The sequence below is a fragment of the Notamacropus eugenii genome, chromosome 3 (assembly GCF_028372415.1).
Source record: "Notamacropus eugenii isolate mMacEug1 chromosome 3, mMacEug1.pri_v2, whole genome shotgun sequence".
NCBI classification, from domain to species: domain Eukaryota; kingdom Metazoa; phylum Chordata; class Mammalia; order Diprotodontia; family Macropodidae; genus Notamacropus; species Notamacropus eugenii.
This window is the reverse complement of record NC_092874.1, coordinates 20,247,086-20,265,633: the sequence shown is the minus strand read 5'-3', so window position 1 is coordinate 20,265,633 and position 18,548 is coordinate 20,247,086. Positions and strand designations below refer to the sequence as shown.

The following is an 18,548-nucleotide window of genomic DNA, read 5'->3' as shown; positions in this document are numbered from 1 at the left end:
TCTTTTCTGTGGCCTGTCTTCTCCTTCTAGTGATTGGCCTGCTGAGTTTGCTTTTATCCTTGGCCTCCCTGTTTCATGAGGAGTGCTTCAGGATGAAGGAAGGCTCTCAGACTTGTAGCTGTGTGCAGTTGGCTCTGCTGTGGTGGCCTGGAACCATGGCACCCCAGAACCATGGCGCCCTGCAATGAATTTGTCCACATCATTTTTTCTGTAATCATAGCCTTGGTTTCCCAGTGTTCTCTACACATTCATCAACCTGAAATGAAGACTCAGATATCAAGCTACAGCAAGATAACTGGGATCTAGAGACATCATTAATCACTAGAGAAACAAGACTGACTAAGGAAGAAGGAGGAGCTGGTCAGGGAGGGGCAACATCACCCCTTCTTGGCTCTGTCTTCAGGAAACTTTCTCTGCCTTCAAGGCTCAGCTCAGTGTCCACCTCTTCCACAAAGCCTTCCCTGATGCCTCCTGTGGAAAGAATTCTCTCCCTCCTCAGAGTATTTTGTTTGAGTCTCTCCTGGTTTCCAAGGTGTGTGTAAGAAATGCAAAACCAGTTCCTACCCTTGAGGAACTTCCACCCAGCGGAGGAGATTCATTATAGTGCAACCATAATAATAATAGCTCACATTTTAATATGGGCTTCAGGGCTTACAAAGCACTTTACATACGTTATATGATTTGGCGGTCACCGTTGTGCTGTGAGTGGGTGCTAGAGAGAGAGACAGAGAAAGAGATACACACACAGAGACAGAGAGAGAGACACACACAGAGACAGAGACAGGCAGAGAGAGACACACACACAGAGACACAGACAGAGAGAGACACACACACACACTCACACAAAGACACACACACATACACACACAGAGACAGAGAGACACACATACACACAGACAGAGAGGGAGACAGACAGGCAGAAAGAGAGAAAGAAAGAGAGAGACAGAGACAGGGAGAGGGAGATTGCTTGTCGGACCTTTAAACTTCTTCACAACCCTGTCCCCTTTCCATTTTTCTAGTCTTCTTTCACTTTCCTTCCCTCAAACTCTATTAGATGGTGAGTTCTCTGAGAGAAGAGTCTGCCTTTCTTTGTATACCCAATGCTTAGCATAGTGCCTGACACATAGCAGGCACTTAATAGTTACTGACTCACTGACTGGCTGACTTCATGCTCAGCAATCCAACCATACTGGCTGAGCTAGTCTTTCTCACACATGAAATGACCCGTATCCCATCTCCTCACTTTTGCCCAGGCTGTATCCCATGCCTGCAGTGCTCTCTCCCTATTTACCTCAGCCCCTTGGAATCTCTAGCTTCTGTTAAGACTCCACTTAAGCTCTACTTTTTATAGGAAGTCTTTCCTGATCCCCTTGGCTGCTAGTGTACTCTGTCCCAAAATTTCCTTCTATTCATTTGGAATTTATTTCTTATTTGTGTATATGCTGTGTCCTCTTTTAGGATGAAAGATCCTCAACATCTCATACCATATACCAAGATAAGGTCAAAGCGGGTATGCAATGTAGACATAAAGGGTAATATCATAAGCAAATTAGGGAAGCATGGAAAATTTGACCTATCAGATCTATAGATAAGGAAAGAATTTATGACTAAACAAGAAACAGAGGATTACAGGAAGTGAAAGGCATAATTTTAATTCTGTGAAATTAAAAGTATTTTGTACAAATAAAATCAATATACCCAAAATCAGAAGAAAAGCAGGGAACTGGAGGAGGGGGGGTATTTAAAGCAAGTATCTCTGATAAAAACCTCATTTCTCAAATATATGGGGAACTGAGTCAATTTGACAAAAATAAGCTATTCTCCAATTGACAAATGGACAAAGATATGGACAGGCAGTTTTCAGAAGAATAAATCAAAACTATAATCATATAAAATGCTGTAAATAACTATTAGAGAAGTGTCAATTAAAATGGTTCTGAGATACCACCTCACAACTATCAGATTGGCCTGATAATTGCCAGGGAATGACAAATGCTGAAGGGATGTGGATAAATAGAAATATTAATGGTGGAGTTGTAAACTGGTCCAGCCACTCTGGAGAATGACTGAAATATGCCCAAAGGGCTATAAAGCTACTTTGACCCAGCAATATCAATATTAGGACTGTATCCCAAAGATATCAAGGAAAAATAAAAAAGACCTATAGACCTATATTACAAAAATATTTATAGTAGGGTTTTTTTGTGGTGCCAAAGAATTGGGAATCAAGGGGGTCTCCATCAATTGTGGAGTGACTGAATAAGCTGTGGAGTATAACTGTGATGGAATACTACTGTGTTATAAGAAATGATGAGTGATGGCTTCAGAAAAACCTGGGAAGTCTTATATGAACTGATACAAAGTGAAATCAGTAGGGCCAGGAGAACATGGTACACAGTAAAGCAACATTGTAACAAAGATCAACTGTGAAAGACTTAGCTACTCTGATACAATGACTCACAATAATTTCAAAGGACTCAAGATGAAAAAATGCTGTCCACCTCCAGAAAGAGAACTGAGGAACTCTGAGTGCAGATTGAAGTATAATCTTTTTTACTCTTTATTTTTCTTGTTTTCTTTTTGTTTTGTTTTTCACAACGTGGCTAATATGAAAATATATTTTGTGTGACTTTACATGTCTAATTGATTTCTTATTTCTTGCCTTCTCAAGGGATAGGAGAGGAGCTGGAAGAAGGGAAAGAATTTGGAACTCAGATTTTTAAAAAAAGAATGTTAAGAACAAATAAATAATTTTGTTATTATGAATAAAAATAATGTAAGCTTTTTGAGGACAGGGACTATTTGTCTTTCTGTCTCCTGAACTTAACACAATGCCTGGTTCATGGAAGGTGTTCAACAAATGTTTACTGTTCAATAAATTTAATAAGTGTTTGCTGAATTGAATCAGAGGTGAAAAAAAGATATTTGGGAGAGGGGATAGGAACAAACAATTGGGCATGTGTGTGTGTGTGTGTGTGTGTGTGTGTGTGTGTGTGTGTGTGTGATAAAAAGAATGCCATCTTCTTAACAGTCCAGTAGTAAGAGGAGGTTGTAGTAATTCACTCAATCATAATCACTGATCTTCTAAAGAAACAGCAGAGATTCTTCCACTAGGTTTTGGGTCTTTGCATTATGTAAATGTGTCAGTAAAGATGTAACTCCTCTGGCCACTACTTCTCCCTGAAAGGCTATGTTTCTTCATTAAGCATGTTCCCTGGAGCACAAATGCATAACTGGAGGCAGGGGCAAGCTGACCACTGATGGCAGCAGCATCACTGAATTCCATTGTCAAATGAGCTGCTCCCTGCTGGCTTTCCTCTGAATAGCACCCATCCTTCCAGGAACCTCGAACCTTTATCATTTGACACCTACCTGACTTCGATGAGATGACCTGCCTTGCCTGCTGAGTGAATGGGGTTGTTGAACATCACTTTCATGTTAAGATGCCTAGGAGAAATATGATTTGGGATTTCTTGATGTGACCCATGGGCAACTCAGGCCAAACTTATTAATGAAGCAAATAGGTAAATGTTGATGGGTGACAGGCTCTGTTCAGAGACAGGAAGCATGATGATATCCCATCTTATACCTTGTGACAAATTTCTGCTGTGTAGCCGAAAGTTAAGGGAAAATGTGAAATTTCCTTTCAAAATCATGGCCCTGTTGAATTGGGTGTCACCCTATACCATTAGCTTTTGGTGGTATGACTTCACAGAATCTCAGAGTTAGTAGGAACTTTAAAGTCTCTGTAGCCCAAATAAGACCTGAATTAGAATTCCCAGAATCATACCCCATCTTTGGGTATCCAACCTTTGCCTAGAAACATTTAGCAAGCAAGAACAATTCCCAGGCAGGCTGCTATACCTTCAGAATACATACTGGTCACCTTCCTCATTCCCTACCTTTTGGAACTCGAGTTCACTCTTGGGACCCTGGGCTCTGACAGGTGAGTGATCACTTCATCTCACCCAAAGAAAGCTATCATGCCACTTAGACACTGCCAAGCTATGCCACCACTGAAGTAACCCATGTCTTTCATCACTTTCTAGGTCAGAATTATGTGGAGGCAGTGGGGGCGGGGCGGGGGGGAAACAGAGGGAGGGTTGTGGGAGAGAAAAACAGACTTGGAGTTAGGAAGATCTGAGTTACAATGCTGCCTGAGATATTTAGTAGCTGTGAGACCCCAAGCAAGTCACTTATTATCTCTTTGCCTCAATTTCCTAATTACAAAATGAGATAATAATAGTACCTACCTCCCAGGGCTATAGTAAGGCTCAAATGAGATCATATATGTAAGGTACTATAGAAATAATGACTAGTTTCTCTCCTCCTCCTCCTTGTACTAGTAGTGGTAGTAGTAGCAGTGGTAGTAGGTACTGTTGTTATTTTCTCATTAGAATGTAAAGTCACCAAGGACAGGGACCATCTTGCTTGCTTTTGTACGAATCCCCAGAACTTAGCACATGGTTGGTGCTCAATAAAAGCTTTTTCATTCATTCATTTGTTCATTCATTCGTTCATTCATTCATTCATTCATTCATTCATTCATTCATTGCAGCCTTCCACGAGGGGGGATCTACATCCTACATCAACTTTTCTACTTTTGGATAGTTCTAATTGTTAGGAAGCCCCCCACCAACATTTGGTTTAAACTTTTTATCTTCACAGCTTTGCCTGATTGATCTATCCTGAGTGTTTAAGCAGATCATGGGGAATGCTCCATCACAACCACCTTCATGTTTTCTCTTCCTCAGACTAAACACCTCCCTTTCTTTCATCAGATGCTCATGGCTTTCCTCTTCTGGACGCTCTCCACGTTATCAGTTTCCTTCTTAAAATGTAACAGTCCTTATTTCAATGAGCATGATCTCTGGCTACTTAAATGCCCATGTCTACCACATCCCTTCTCCAGAATGACCTCTTCCCCCAATGTACAGTGGAAATGCACAGAGGCTCTGGATTGTCTTATAGACATTCATGAACTGACACATTTTTTCTTCACATTATGGGTTTAAAGATGGAAAGGACCTTTAAAGTCATAGGATCAGAGAACCACAGACCCAAGAGCTGGAGTTAGAGGTAACTTCAGAGGCCATCTGGTGAAACCCTTTCCACCCTACCCTCATTGTATAATTTAGGACCTGAGCTCCAGAAAAGTGACTTGTTCAAGGTCACACAGAGAATAACAAAGCTAAACTGTGAACCCAGGTCCTATGATTCGAAACTCAACACTGTTTCCACTGTAGCCAAGATGAAAAAGCCAGCAGTCAATGAACTATCATGTAAACCAAAGCCAGTTTTTAAAAAAGATGAACAATAAGTAAAGATCAGAAGATATACTTAGATGAAAGCCTAGGAGATTAAAGGCAAAAGGGCTAAGCAGCCCCTCTTACAGTCAAACACTGTATGTATATGTATGTGTGAGGGGGTGAGGGCAACCCTGGAGAGAGGGCACCACCCCAGGAACCAGACACGTGCTTTACATGCAATATATCTCTGGTGAGAGAGGGGGTCTGATGCCAACCTTGGGAATCAGAAACAGAAAAGGGAAACAGAGTCATATCCTAGTCTTCTTTACCTACTTTCTATGACCACCTCCATGCAGAGTCCTTGGTGGCTTCTGCAAACAGTATTTTTCTTATTATTGTTGCTATTTTGTCCCAGACTGGAAGGATAGCCACCACTTGCCACCCTATCCCACTACTCACTGGCATGGAATCTTTGACATGCCCTGTTTCCTACATGGGCCAATTCACCTTTCCTGAGACAACCTGGTGACTTCCCCATGCCTTGTTCCCATTAATTCATCGTATTGATACCTAACTTAATGAGAACACCCAACTGTCTTAACTCTCTTCAGCTCAGAACTCCTGAGCTCAAGACAGCCGTCAGCCTCCGTCTCCCCAGCCTCAAAGATTACAAGTGGGTGCCACCACTCTTTGTAATTAGTCCTTAATACCAGAAGTTTCATGGGCAAAATTAAATATTCTGACCTATCTTTTCCTTCAAACTGTTCTCTTTGGTGCCACAATAGGGAAGAACAGGTTCCAAGTTATCTTAGCTACTGTGTCTATTCAGAAATTTAATGTAATCTTAACTCATGCATGGGGGTACATTGAAAAAAAAATGAGCTTTGGAAGCTCCCTGCTCCTCTATCCATCCAAATGCTCTGAAGAGTCAATATGCAGCAAGCACAAGAGAGATCCTGTATTCTCTGCACATTTCAATCAACTATGTGACTAAAAAGATATGTGAGAATATTATCACAAACACGGGGCAAGTCACTTAGCTCTGGTGCTTTCTGAGAAGGAAGAATGAAATGGACTTGACAGTTAGCATTACAGTCGAGAATATTTAAAAGTCTCAAGCAGAACAGAGGGTTTAAAGTCCCATTGTTTGCATACTTTACAACTCTGAGGTTGAGAAGGGAACCTGCATCCCTCTATGCTGTAGCTGTCCAGAGGTAGTATCAATTCAAATTTAAAAACCCTTACTGTATGCCAGTTTCCATGTCTACATTAGTGTGCTAAAGCCTGTTTATAGGCCCTAGAAAGAGCTGTTAAATATTCAGAGAGAGCATTAACACTTTGAAAATTGACTCACCCTCCCTCCATTTTTTTTTTTAACCTAAGCATTTTAGTCATGATGCATGAGAATATTCTAATCAACTTGATCATTGGTAAGGAAAAGGACTCCAGACTTCTCAATCAGGTCTTGACATTACTCTGACCTTTTTCTGAAGAGTAGGGAATGGAAATGTCTTCTCAGAACTGAAATTAGACCAGGAGATTAATCTTAATTAACTTTACCCAAAGTAACTTTAATATAGGAAAAACAAAAACAAAAAAACCCAACATATCAGTTGATCCCAGTGGGCTGCATATATACTAAACTATGCGTAGATACTAAACAAGATCTACTCAAAGGATTAGAGGAAGAGTTGGAAATTCTTGGGGATTCTTGGGATTTGGGGAAACCCAGGCATTTATATTTGATCAAGAAAATAAGATCCTTTATGATTCTCCTGGAGTATTTGCCCCTCTGCCAACTCTATTATGTTATGTAAGCTTATATGTGTACATGTCATTTAATCTCAATAGAATATAAACTCCTTGAGGGCAACGTATTTTCCCCTTTATATCCCTAGAACCTAGTAGTGACCAGAGCATCAAAGTTGCTTGATGGATGCTTGCTGATTGAATTGATTATGGATGTCACTATTAATACATATGACATATTTAAGTCATCCCATAAAACAAATTAGCCCAGGCCTCTGAGATCTAAGTCTGAGAATAATTTTGGCCCAAATAGAGTTTGCCAGAGTGTTGACTTCAGAGGACTAGTGGTGGGCATGCTTCTTTCCTCTGGGTATCGAGGCAGTGCACCACTGCTGCAAAATGAAGCCTTCATTATCAGATAGTTTGCATTAAGTACCACAAGGGGAAGTTCTATTGGATAAGACGTGAGGGCAGAAAGAAGGAGGATTCAATAGAAAGTGACAATGATGTTCTAAAATGAGCATCAATAAAACATTTATTTTTAAGCATTTCCAAAACTATTCAAAATAAAAGTGAAAACAATTGACCTGGCTCTATTGTTTTGTCCACTCTGTTGGTGATCCCAAGCACCAGACATATCGTGGATGAGAACCTCATCCATCCAGGGAGGGGTGAAGAGAAGACTGTAGGCTTGTCAGGACTTATGAAATGGTGGAATCTGTTAGTTGATCTTTGAAGCCAAATCCAAGATTCACAAAGAGGTTAAAATATGGGATCCCCAGAGAGCGGCAATGAAGAAAATGGAATATGTTCATTTTTAAGTTTTACAAAGCACCCTTTATCATGAAATGCTCAACACACCCTTCCATGAACTCTGCAGCAGTTCTCCTTTACTGATGCCCAAGCCAAAGTCTGTTAGCATTTGAATCATGATGGATGAATAGAAATGATTAAAATGTTGCATGAGACATGACATGCTATAAAATATTAATGGACATCAGACAGAAAGATCAGCAATATCAGTACAGGCCTGGCAGTTGATCGCGGTTAATGAGTAGGAGAAGGGTCTTAATACTGACCTCCCGAGGACAGATGATCCTCTTGGGCCTTGGCGCTTCTTGCTGTAACTGATACACTGCCAAAGAGAAAGATGCAGCCCATGATAATTAGGAAATGTTGATATACACAGAGACATAAATGTGCATCCAGAGAGACCTCTACACTAATGCTCCTCAGAAACTAAGAATGCATTGTTTTTTAAAGAGAGAAGAGATACAGGCACATCATTAGATCACAAGAATCAGGTCATTTACATGGAAATTAGTCACTGAGAATGTAAACTGGCAAAATTGATTTTTTTTTATTCTGATGAGGTTGATGTTGTTGTGTAATTGTTATTGGCACTGTTCATTTTTATGATTTTCTTGGAAGCTCAAATAGGATTGAAAATAGTGTGAATATTTTAAATAGAATATACCTTGAGAGTACCTAACCATAAGACCAAATGACAGGATTCTTGAATTTAAATGTAAATGCCAGAGGTCTTTGAGCTGGCCCAGACAAGGACTGACATGAAAAGAAGTGTCATTTTCTAAAGGCATCTACAAAGGCCCATCAGAGAGCTTCCTGTGAATGAGCAAAACATTGCACCTTTTCTTCTTTTTCCTGCTATCTTTCCATTTCTATGCTGCCTATCACCATGGTTTCTCTTCCATTTCAGCATTTCTCATTTCCCCTCCACCTCTTTCTATTTCCCCTCCTTGGCCTCTTTTCTGATCTCAAAGACTCTCAATAATAGCTCTCTTCCACCTGTTTTCAAGGCAAACTTCATACTATGACAGAACTGAGCAGAGAACTCACAGACTGAAAACCAATTTATCTCTGCCTGTCACTATCAATGCACCTTTTCCCATTATTTCAATGGCTGAAGCCTGAATGAGTCTTGGTTCTCCTGTAAGCCCACAATTCTGTTTGCTCTTACAGAAAAATCACAGTTCTTATGGCGGTACCTTTAGACTCTATCACCTTAAAAAAAAGAGAGAGTGAGTAAAGAGTCTATGGCTTCTTTCAGCATCTTGACAAGGACAAAGTTAATTAATGATGGGATTCCCATCAAGTGAAAAGTCCGACTATGTTGACTGCCTCAAGATACCTTAACCCTACTGGAAAACAAAGATGAAATGGTTTGATTTTCGCAAGCTAAGAATAGAAATAGGTGACACTGTCATGTGGAAGAAGATGCGAAGGTTACAGGATAAATGTTGTAATTTCGGGTTTCTCACATTTATAGCTTCAGCTCTCTGCCAACTTGGCTGCATTAAAGTAGACCTTATTCATCTCAGAGAGACTGATATTTCTGGGCATCTGAGAGTTCATACTTATGAGTGCCCCTTTAAATGGGGTATGTTACAAGCCCTCTGTGCCTTCTCATCCTCTGTGCTATTGCTCAAGTTCTCTCCAGTCTTCCAACAGAATAGAAGTTCCATGTAGTTTAACACTCTGTGTCTCACAGAATGCCTGGCAATACTGTATTGTAGTAGGTGCTCAGTAAATACTAGTTGATTGACTGAAAGAAGGCTTTTGAACACAGTAGAGGCCTTTCTCAGTACTTTTTTTAAAAAAACGTTTTTCCTAGGTCCTATATCAGATTGTATGCCATCTTGGGGAGGGCATAGGAGTAGGAGGGGAAAAATTTGGAACTCAAAATCTTATTAAAGTGAATATTGAAAACCAAAAATAAATTAAAAAATTTTTCATAGGCCCCCATGCAGCATTTGAATGCTTTTTCTCACCCCTCATTTGTACCATATATGTGACCTGCTGACCTCCTTTTCCAATAAGATATTTCGGAGCTAATTTCTCTTCTCACACATATCCTCTTTGGCACATGCCCCAGTCTTCTGCTTCCTGGCTCCCCAACCCCCACCTTGGAACAACAATACTCCCCCAGTGATGCTGTGTGGCTATGAATTATGCCATATCACAGTCTCTAAGAATCAAAACTGTGGATGACCTGATCTTGAGGACTGAAGAGGAAAGATCCAGTGCTCTTAGACATTTTATGAGATGTCAGACTTTAAAGGGAATGGTTTCCCTACTCCTAGGGATATGTGATCTGTCTATAAATAAATGTCTCCCCATGTAGGATGAGGAGAGCCCATGTTCACCTTCAGCTCAGACAAGTACTGGGAATGTGGAGCCAATGGAAAAAGGGAACCTGCCTCTTGCAAAGGGAGCCAGCCTGCTAGCAGGATCACTGTTGGTTGAGATGGGGAACAGTGACCCTGCAAAGCAGGGTGGGGCATAGGTACCTGTGGTTGGGTCCCCGAGCTTTTCTGTGAACATGAGTTATTTCTTAAACCTCCAATATTTTGGATAGAAGGGTAAATGGCGATGTCTTTTATTGGAATGGAGAAAGGGGAGTACAACAGTCAGCTGTCTGCCCTCCCTTGGGGGGAGGAAATCCCAGGAGACCCTGGAAAATAGGGATGGTGGCATTTCTCCAACATGATATGGGGTTCCCTGAGGATCCACATGACCAGAAGAAGGCATCAGATCGAGGGGGACTTGATATTGTATGAATTGGTACCTTCTACTCACTCTAAGAATCTGATGGAAACTGATAAACCTAAAAGATATAAAATGTTGACTTTTTTTTTCCATTAAGAGCTTCTGCCCATTCTCCCCTCTCAGTCCTACCAAGACATGACAACAATCTGTGAATGGTGGAATAACGCCTAAGGATGCTCTGACTTCATTAAATGCAAGGTGCCAGACACAGCCTGCCATGTAGTAGAAAGAACATTGATTTTCAGATCAGATGACACCATCACAGCATGCTAGACCTAGACTTGGGCCCAGTTGGCCTAACCCCCTCACTTCACAGAAAAGGAAACTGAGGTCCAAGACTTTATCTTAGAAAAGCACCGAGATCCAGAGCTAGAAGGACTGTCAGGGGCCAGTTGGTCCAACCCCCCATTTTACAGATGAGGAAATTGAGTCTTTGAGAGATTATGTTACTTGCCAGGTTCACACAGTAAACACTTGACGTGGGATTTGAACCGACACCTTTCTAGCCCCAAGTCCTGTGTTCTGTCTACTCTGTTGCCTGGCTGTCATCTTGATTTGGATGTTTTAGATCCTGACTCTGCCATTCACTGCCTTGCACAAACCCCTTTATCTCTCTAGGCCTTGTTTCCTCACCTCTAAAAGGAGAGGACAGGACTTTCTGGCATCTGAGATCCTTTTCAGCTGAAGGTCTGGAAGACGTAGTCAGAGCTATGATTCTATCCCCTTGTCCCAGCTTGTTCTATTGGTTTGAGGAATTTTAGGCTGAAGAGTCAGACTGGTCAGTGAGGCCAAAAGCAAGAGGCCTTTGTTTGGTTCATTGTAACTCATAAAAATGTAATCTTGAGGCTTAGAGGGGCAGTCAGGGGGAGGCTCACAGAAGGTTAAGGCAGAAAGGTTTCTTGCATGGTCAAAGATCTTGCAGAATCCCATAATTCCAATGAAGTATAACCACTCCAGAGTCAGGTTGGAAACTGAGGGAATTTTTTCAACCAAGGGATGTGGGATGCTTTGTGAAGGCCTAAGGTACCAAGCAGGCCTCTCTGTCCCACTGAATGGGGACAGAGTCAACTTCTCTCTTTCCTTTTTTATCCTTACCTTACACTCTGTAAAAGTAGCAAGTTATAGACCATCGGCCAGAGACCCAAAGTCAGGTCATGCAGGGGAAGGGCTCCTTCAAATCCTCCCCCAAGTCTGGTGCCAAAAAGCTGACCAGGCTGGTTACTGTAGATAAGCGGGCAGTGCTGAATTCTGCCTGGCATGAACATTGTCCAACCGGCCAATAATGACATCCTGAAAAAGCCATTGGCAGGCCTGAGGGAACCCAACATTTGTCTAGACTTCAGCTTTTGCTATGTCACTGACACTTGACCTATGAAATAATAATGAATAACTAGTGTTTATATAGTGTTGCAAGGTTTACAAAATGTTTTGCAATATTATTTCACTGTATCCTCACAGTAACTTGGTGAAGTAGGTGCTATTATTTTTCCCATTTTACAGATGAGAAAACAGAGGCAGGCAGAGGTTAGTTAGGCTACTTTGCCCAGGGTCAGACAGCTAGTAAGTGTCTGAGGCGGGATTCAAACCCAGGTCTTTTTGACTCCAGGTCCAGTGTCTCATCCACTGTGCTGTCTAGCTACTTCAAATGAACATAATCCATCCCTTCTGGGCCTTCATAGTCAGGAATTATGGAGTTGCAAACCTTTACAGTTAGAAGGCACCATGAAGGCTTTTTACTACAACTCCTTCAATGCCCAGGGACTGAGCCAGCTTTCTTCCCGGCTCAAAGATTTCAGTTTGCTTAGTTACTTTTCTACAAGGGCAAAACCCAAAGTGCCAGTGTGACTTCTCTGCTGCATGGGTGCTGTCTTAAGTGTATCTCCTGGTCATATTTTGAAATCTTAGTTACAGTCCCAGCAGAATTCCTTCAGAGACATAACTAAGCTAGACAGACAGGAGCTTTGTCTTAGGAGGCCACCATTTAGAGAGCATTGACTGCACTCTCAGTCTTTCAGAGATTGGTACAATTGAATTTAGCACTGGGTTGCAAGATTAATTCATTTAAATAGAAAGCTCCCCAGGTCAGATGAGCGCTTTCTTCACCAGGACTGCTCTTCTCTATCCCTTCTCGTCTGAGGTCTAAGGTATCCCAGGGTCACTCAACCACTGGGGCCCTGTGACTCAATGCCTTCAGTCCATCTCTCTTTGGAGTTTTTCCCACCCTCACAAATCAATTTGCTTTTAGAAGTTGATTCAAGTGCACCTTAGTGCTGCTGGCCCTGGACTGCAGAAATGCTGGTTGTAGCTGTGAACTCTGGTCTGGAAGAGGGGCATCTGGAACAGTTTCTGGGGAATAAACTAACTCAGAAATCGTACAGGGGAAATCTCTACTTTGTTCCAGAAGCCAGAGAAGACCCACAGACATCAGCTGAAGGGATCCTCTCTCTGTCAGGTCATATTTCCCACCACACACCAAACGGGAAGGAATTTAAGCAACCTGTAAAATGGCTTTCTTCTCTACAACTCTGTCGCTGAATCTAAGGCAGCTCTTAGTTTGGGTTTTTTTTTCCCTAATGCATTTCTGAAAATCTATCATAAGGTGAATCTCTGAAAAATTTCCCATGGGAACTATATAATAATTGGAATTGAATTCCTGACCAAAGATTTAGCATCGAATAAACTACCCATCAATCATCAATCATCAATCATCATCAATCATATTTATGAAGTGCCCGATATAAGCCTTGAAGGAAAAGATAAAACTCCATAATTATTGAAAAGGGCACATTAGGCTCCAGGTCCTTCAGAACGGGAAGAAATGGAATGCATGCTTTGTAGTCTGGCCCCCACCCTCATTGTTGAAATAGAATGACTCTCTCCAGAGCTCCCCATGAGCTCTTCGTCTCTAAGTCCTAGGGCCTGTTCTCAGGACTCATCAGCACTGCCCTGAAGCCTCCTCCAGATTAGCTCTCCTCTGTCTCCTGGTTCTCCTGTCTGTCTGACCCTTCTTTCTCAGGGTCCTTTGGAGAATTCTCCTCCATGTCACGCACCCTTCTCTTTGCCCTCTCTGCTGTCTCAATGATTTCTTCAGTTCTCCTGGGTTCAATTATCATCCCAAAGCAGACGATTCTCAGATTTATTTGTCCAATCCTAACCTCTATCTTGGAGGGTGCAATGGATAGAGCACCAGGCATGGAGTTAGGAACACCTGAGTTCAAATCCAGCCTCAGACAGCTATGTGGTCCTGAGTAAATCACTTAACCCTATTTGCCTCAGTTTCTCCATCTGTAAAATGAGCAGGAAAAGGAAATAACCAACCACTCCAGCATTTCTGAAGTGACCCAAATGGGGTCATGAAGAGTTGGACATGACTGAACAACAACAAAATGTCTTTCGAGCTCCAGCTTACATCAATCACCAACTGCCTCTTGTAGATTTTGAATTGGATGAGCTCCCCTTCTTTTACACCCTCTCCTTGCCTAGTGCCTTCCCTACTGGATCCTACTGGATCTATCTCATCATCTCCCCAGTGAGGGCCAGACTGCATTTTGGCCTTCCTGTGTCGCCAGCCCTTGGCACAGAACTTGGACCATGGTCCAGCGGATTATTAAATCTGTTCTTTTCACTGATTTGAAGGCCGTGGTCCCCATGAGTTACAAGGGGCCTCAGTGTACTTTAAAATGAATGGTTTACTTTAATAAGCAATATATATTTAATACTTTCATGGGTCTGATCTTAGCCAAGGACCATTGTGAATGACATTTTCACCAATAAAAAAATCTTAACACTTTCTGGTGTTAATGCATTTGGCAGTTTGCTGGTATTGTTTTATTGGGGTCAGTGGGGAGATGGCGGTCAACGTGCTATGGGTGACTGTTCAACTTGTCTGGTATGTGGTTTGCTGCGGGCTTGATGCAATCAATGAGCACCCCACCATCAAAACATACAAAGCCAAAGTGGATGGAGAACAAACCCAAATTACAACCTGATCAGATCATTTGATAAATTGGATGGAAAGTTTATATGCTAACTCTAATAAATGTTCATTAAACATATTTTCTGCTGGATTTAGAACTAGATCCTTGTACCCAAGCATCATTTAGTCTAAACTTTTTTTTAGTTACAAAAAATTTAGACACTATTGACATAGAAAACTACAAATTAAGATTATCTACATTTCATTGTATTTTTATTTCTTTTGTTAACTAATTCTCAATTACATTTTCATCTGGTTCAAACTACAGTGGGGAGTTTTGTGGACCACATGTCCTCTGTGCTGCTTAGTCCAGACCTCTGACCCCTTCCTTTTCCTACACCAAGCAGAAGCTTTAGTAATCCCATCAGTGAACTCAGAGCTGAGGTCAGTAAGAGGTCGGTGTGGACACTGACTTTGCCACTGCCCTCTAGCCCTCCTGCCTTTGCCCTGCCTCTGCCACTGCTGCCACCATTACTGCTAGCATTTGTCCTGTTGGAAAACATTGAAAGGAAAGTCCTTCAAGAGTAAAGGCAGCTCCCAGACTTTGCCTTCTCCTGCCTCCTGGGTTTATTCCAGGACACAGTTGCAACAATTCAACCCTAAACCAAAGGACCGCTACCAGAAAATGAGAGGTCCTTTTCTGCTGCAGTTGCACTGCCCATTAGACTTTCTCTGCCTAACTGCCCTAGAGAAGAAGCCAAAGTTTCAGAGAAGATGCCATGTGCTCTGGCCCACCCCCAGTGCCCACCCTTTCCTGCCCTGACTAACCAAAAAGAAGGATAACTTTTTAGTACAGCAAATATCATATCACATCAGCATATCATTCTGAATTCTGGGAGGGGCAGAATCAAAATGACTTTCCTCCACTCCCTAGAAAAGCTGATTGGGGCCAAAAAAACACAAACTGTCCCAGCATCTCCCAGATTGGAGAGAAGCACTGGGATATCTGCTACTGGGGGTCTTCAAGGCCTGGCTTTCTCTTGTACTATGACACTGCCTCCCTTCAAGTTAAACATGGTAGGGGTCATGCTTTGTGTCTTTCTGTCCCTGCCTCTAGTCAGGAAGATTCTGGGTATGCTATATTGTCCTTTATGGTTTGATTTAGAAAGAGCAGGCACAGAGTTGGCAGAAAATGAAAGGATGGGGATTTGGGGTGAGGAGTCAGAGCACATGAAAATCTCCTCCAAACCTTCCTCTGGACAGCCAGAGGGGACCTCAGCTAAGATTCACTACGTAGATGAATTAACCGAGACCCAGGAAACTCAAGGGAAGAGTTTGAGCATCCACAGGAGGAAAGTGGCAGAGGCCCTGAGCACAAATCTAGCCCACTTTCTACATTTGCCAGGTTGCCTGTGTAGTCTACCTTTGAGTGGGCAAATCTCCAGCTCATAAAACCACCACTTGCACCCTTGCTAACAGCCTGAGCAAAAAATGTCAAGAGCTGAGAGGGCAGGAAGCCAGAATTGAACTATCATCTAAATCTCAAGTTCCTGTTGTTTGTTGATCAAATGCTGTGGGCTCGGGGGCGGGCCATAGCCACAGCCACAGCCACAGCAAGTGAAACCTCATTGCATTGTTCTCCATCTTTGGCTAAATAAAGCTAACCTAAAGGACAAATAGTGGGTTTTGTCTCTCTGCGCCATCCATCAGGAGCTGCCTAAGCGTGCTAAAGTAATTTTAAGGAATAATTAAATGAGGGGGTGGGGGGAGAGGACTAACAGCTTTTGAGATGGATTTCATTTCTGGTACTCACAGTATGATTTCCATATCGGAGGCTGGTATTCTTCAGCATCTAAAATTTAAAAAGAAAGAAAGAAATCAGTCCATCATCCCAAAGTCAACCTGTCAACAAGTTGTCTTCTCTAGGGAAGCCACAGCTTGTCAGCAAAATTTGCATTTCCACCCCTAAGTGAACTGCACACTCATTTACAGTAAGGTTTCAGATAAGAGGGAGAGAATGTCAATTTCAGCACTTGTGGACTCCACACCATTTTCTTTTTCTGATAACTTAACATGACAGAATCAATTGCTTAACCGTTTTCCTAGAGTCCAGTGAATCAAAAGGATATTTTGAGTAATTAACTCCATGGTGCCCTCCAGGAAGGTTTTCTGACAGCATGCACTTGTCTTGGAATAATAAACATATAATTCATCATCTGACTTCAAAGCCAACCTTTTGCCCATTTATTAAAATCACAAAGAGGGAAGTGTGTGATATTTAATCTCAAAGTTTTGCAACCCAAGCAACTGGGCTGTCCAAGCACCAGGTCTGATAGACACAGGACATAGACAATTCAATTGAAAATACATCATCTCCTTGAGTTGGGTCCAATGTGTGATTTAGAGATTTCCCAGAAAACCTATCAGAAGTGTCAGAGTGGAAGAAATACAAGCAAGTGTGAAGGGCTCAACTGCTATTCATCAACCTAGAATGGGAGGGAGAGGAGAATTCTTCAGGTTCACAAGATGGAAACATTTAAGTGTTGACAGATGAACTGACAGTTCTAAATGTGACTGAATAGTCTCCCAAGGTCATGGGAGGTAGGGTGATGATCCACTTGCAACAAGCACCTGATTTGGCGATGGATGACCTTGGTACAAATCTAGGACCTGTCAGTTATTCTCTGGGTGACTTTGCACAAGTCACAATCTCTCTGAGCCTCAGTTTCTAAAATAAGTGATTTAGATAATCTCAAAGGTTTTTTTTTTTTTTTCCCAGACCTAGAATCTAGAATACTTCTGTCTATGGTTCTGTATGTCCTGAGGGCTTGGATTTGAACTCCTCTCATCTGACTCCCAACTCAGCTCTTTCTACATAATCCTCTGCTGCTTCTCTTTAATAAACACTTATAACCAGGGTATGAATCATTGATTGGGGTATGGCTAAAGAAGCTGTAGCACATGAATACAATTTAATTATCACTGTGCTGGAAGAAACGGTGAATAGGATAAAGAGAGAAAAGCACTGGAAAATTTATACGAACAGATGCAAAGTGAAGGAAGTAGCCTAGGAAAACTATGATTGTGTAAATATATAGTATGTATGTGTGTATACATATGCAAATATCATGACAACAATGGTGTTAATAGGGAGAACAACCACAACATAGCTAAAATCAAATGCTTGAAAATATAGCCAAGCTTCCCCCCAAAGTAAAGAGCTGCACACACACCTCTCCCTGCTTCTTTGCGGAGGTGAAGACCAGGGTGTGAAATGTTGCAAACAATATCAGTCTTTTCAATAAGCTGATCAGTTTTGCTGATTTTCCCCCCTCTTTTTCTTCTTTATTATAAAGGATGGTTCTCTGAAGATGGGGAAGGCATTTGGTGGTTGATATAAAAACAAAAGAAATCACCAAAATCTCATTTTAAGGAAATCTCATTTAAGGAAACAGGGCATACTTTTAGGCTTTAGCATTTACAAAACTTTTTCCTAGCTTAGAAAATTTGGAAAGAGAGGTAGGAGAGTGTCTCAGGGAGTCTTCTTCCTCAGACACACTTTTTAAGTAACTAAGTACAAACTAGTCTCAGTACAGTGCCTGGTACACAGTAGGCACTCAACAAATGCTTGTTGGTTGACTGACCAATTGATTATGGGCAGAATTAATTTATTGAACTCCTTTGGTTACACATCAGCTAATTCCTATTTTGTGACTTGGTGTCTTCAATACGATTTCGATTCAGTTCAACAAATGCTCATTAGGCATTTACTATGGTTCACAGACTGAGTGACTGGGAAGCTAGGTGCTGCAGTGGATAAAGCAACTGGTCTTGGAATTAGGAAGACTCAACTTCATGAATTCAGATCCGACCTCAGACACTGGGCCCTGGGCAAGTCATTTCATTTTGTTTGCCTCAGTTTCTCATCTGTAAAATAAGCTGGAGAAGGAAATGGCAAAGCACTCCAGTATCTCTGCCAAGAAAATTCCAAATGGGGTTATGAAGAATTAGACATAACCGAAAATGACTAAACAACAAAAAACATTGTGTGAAATCACTGGTAA

The 18,548-nt window shown here is 41.7% G+C and overlaps 1 protein-coding gene across 1 annotated transcript in view; it reads right to left on the bottom strand.

Moving 5' to 3' along the window:
- Nucleotides 1-18,548, bottom strand: part of CHN2 (chimerin 2) — a 289,418-nt gene that overhangs the window by 112,130 nt on the left and 158,740 nt on the right. The window contains exons 3-4 of the mRNA XM_072651032.1: nt 16,298-16,336; nt 8,078-8,133 (exon numbers count right to left, since the gene is read on the bottom strand). Coding sequence (XP_072507133.1) covers nt 8,078-8,133; nt 16,298-16,336 — 95 coding nt within the window. The remainder of the gene's footprint in view (nt 1-8,077; nt 8,134-16,297; nt 16,337-18,548) is intronic.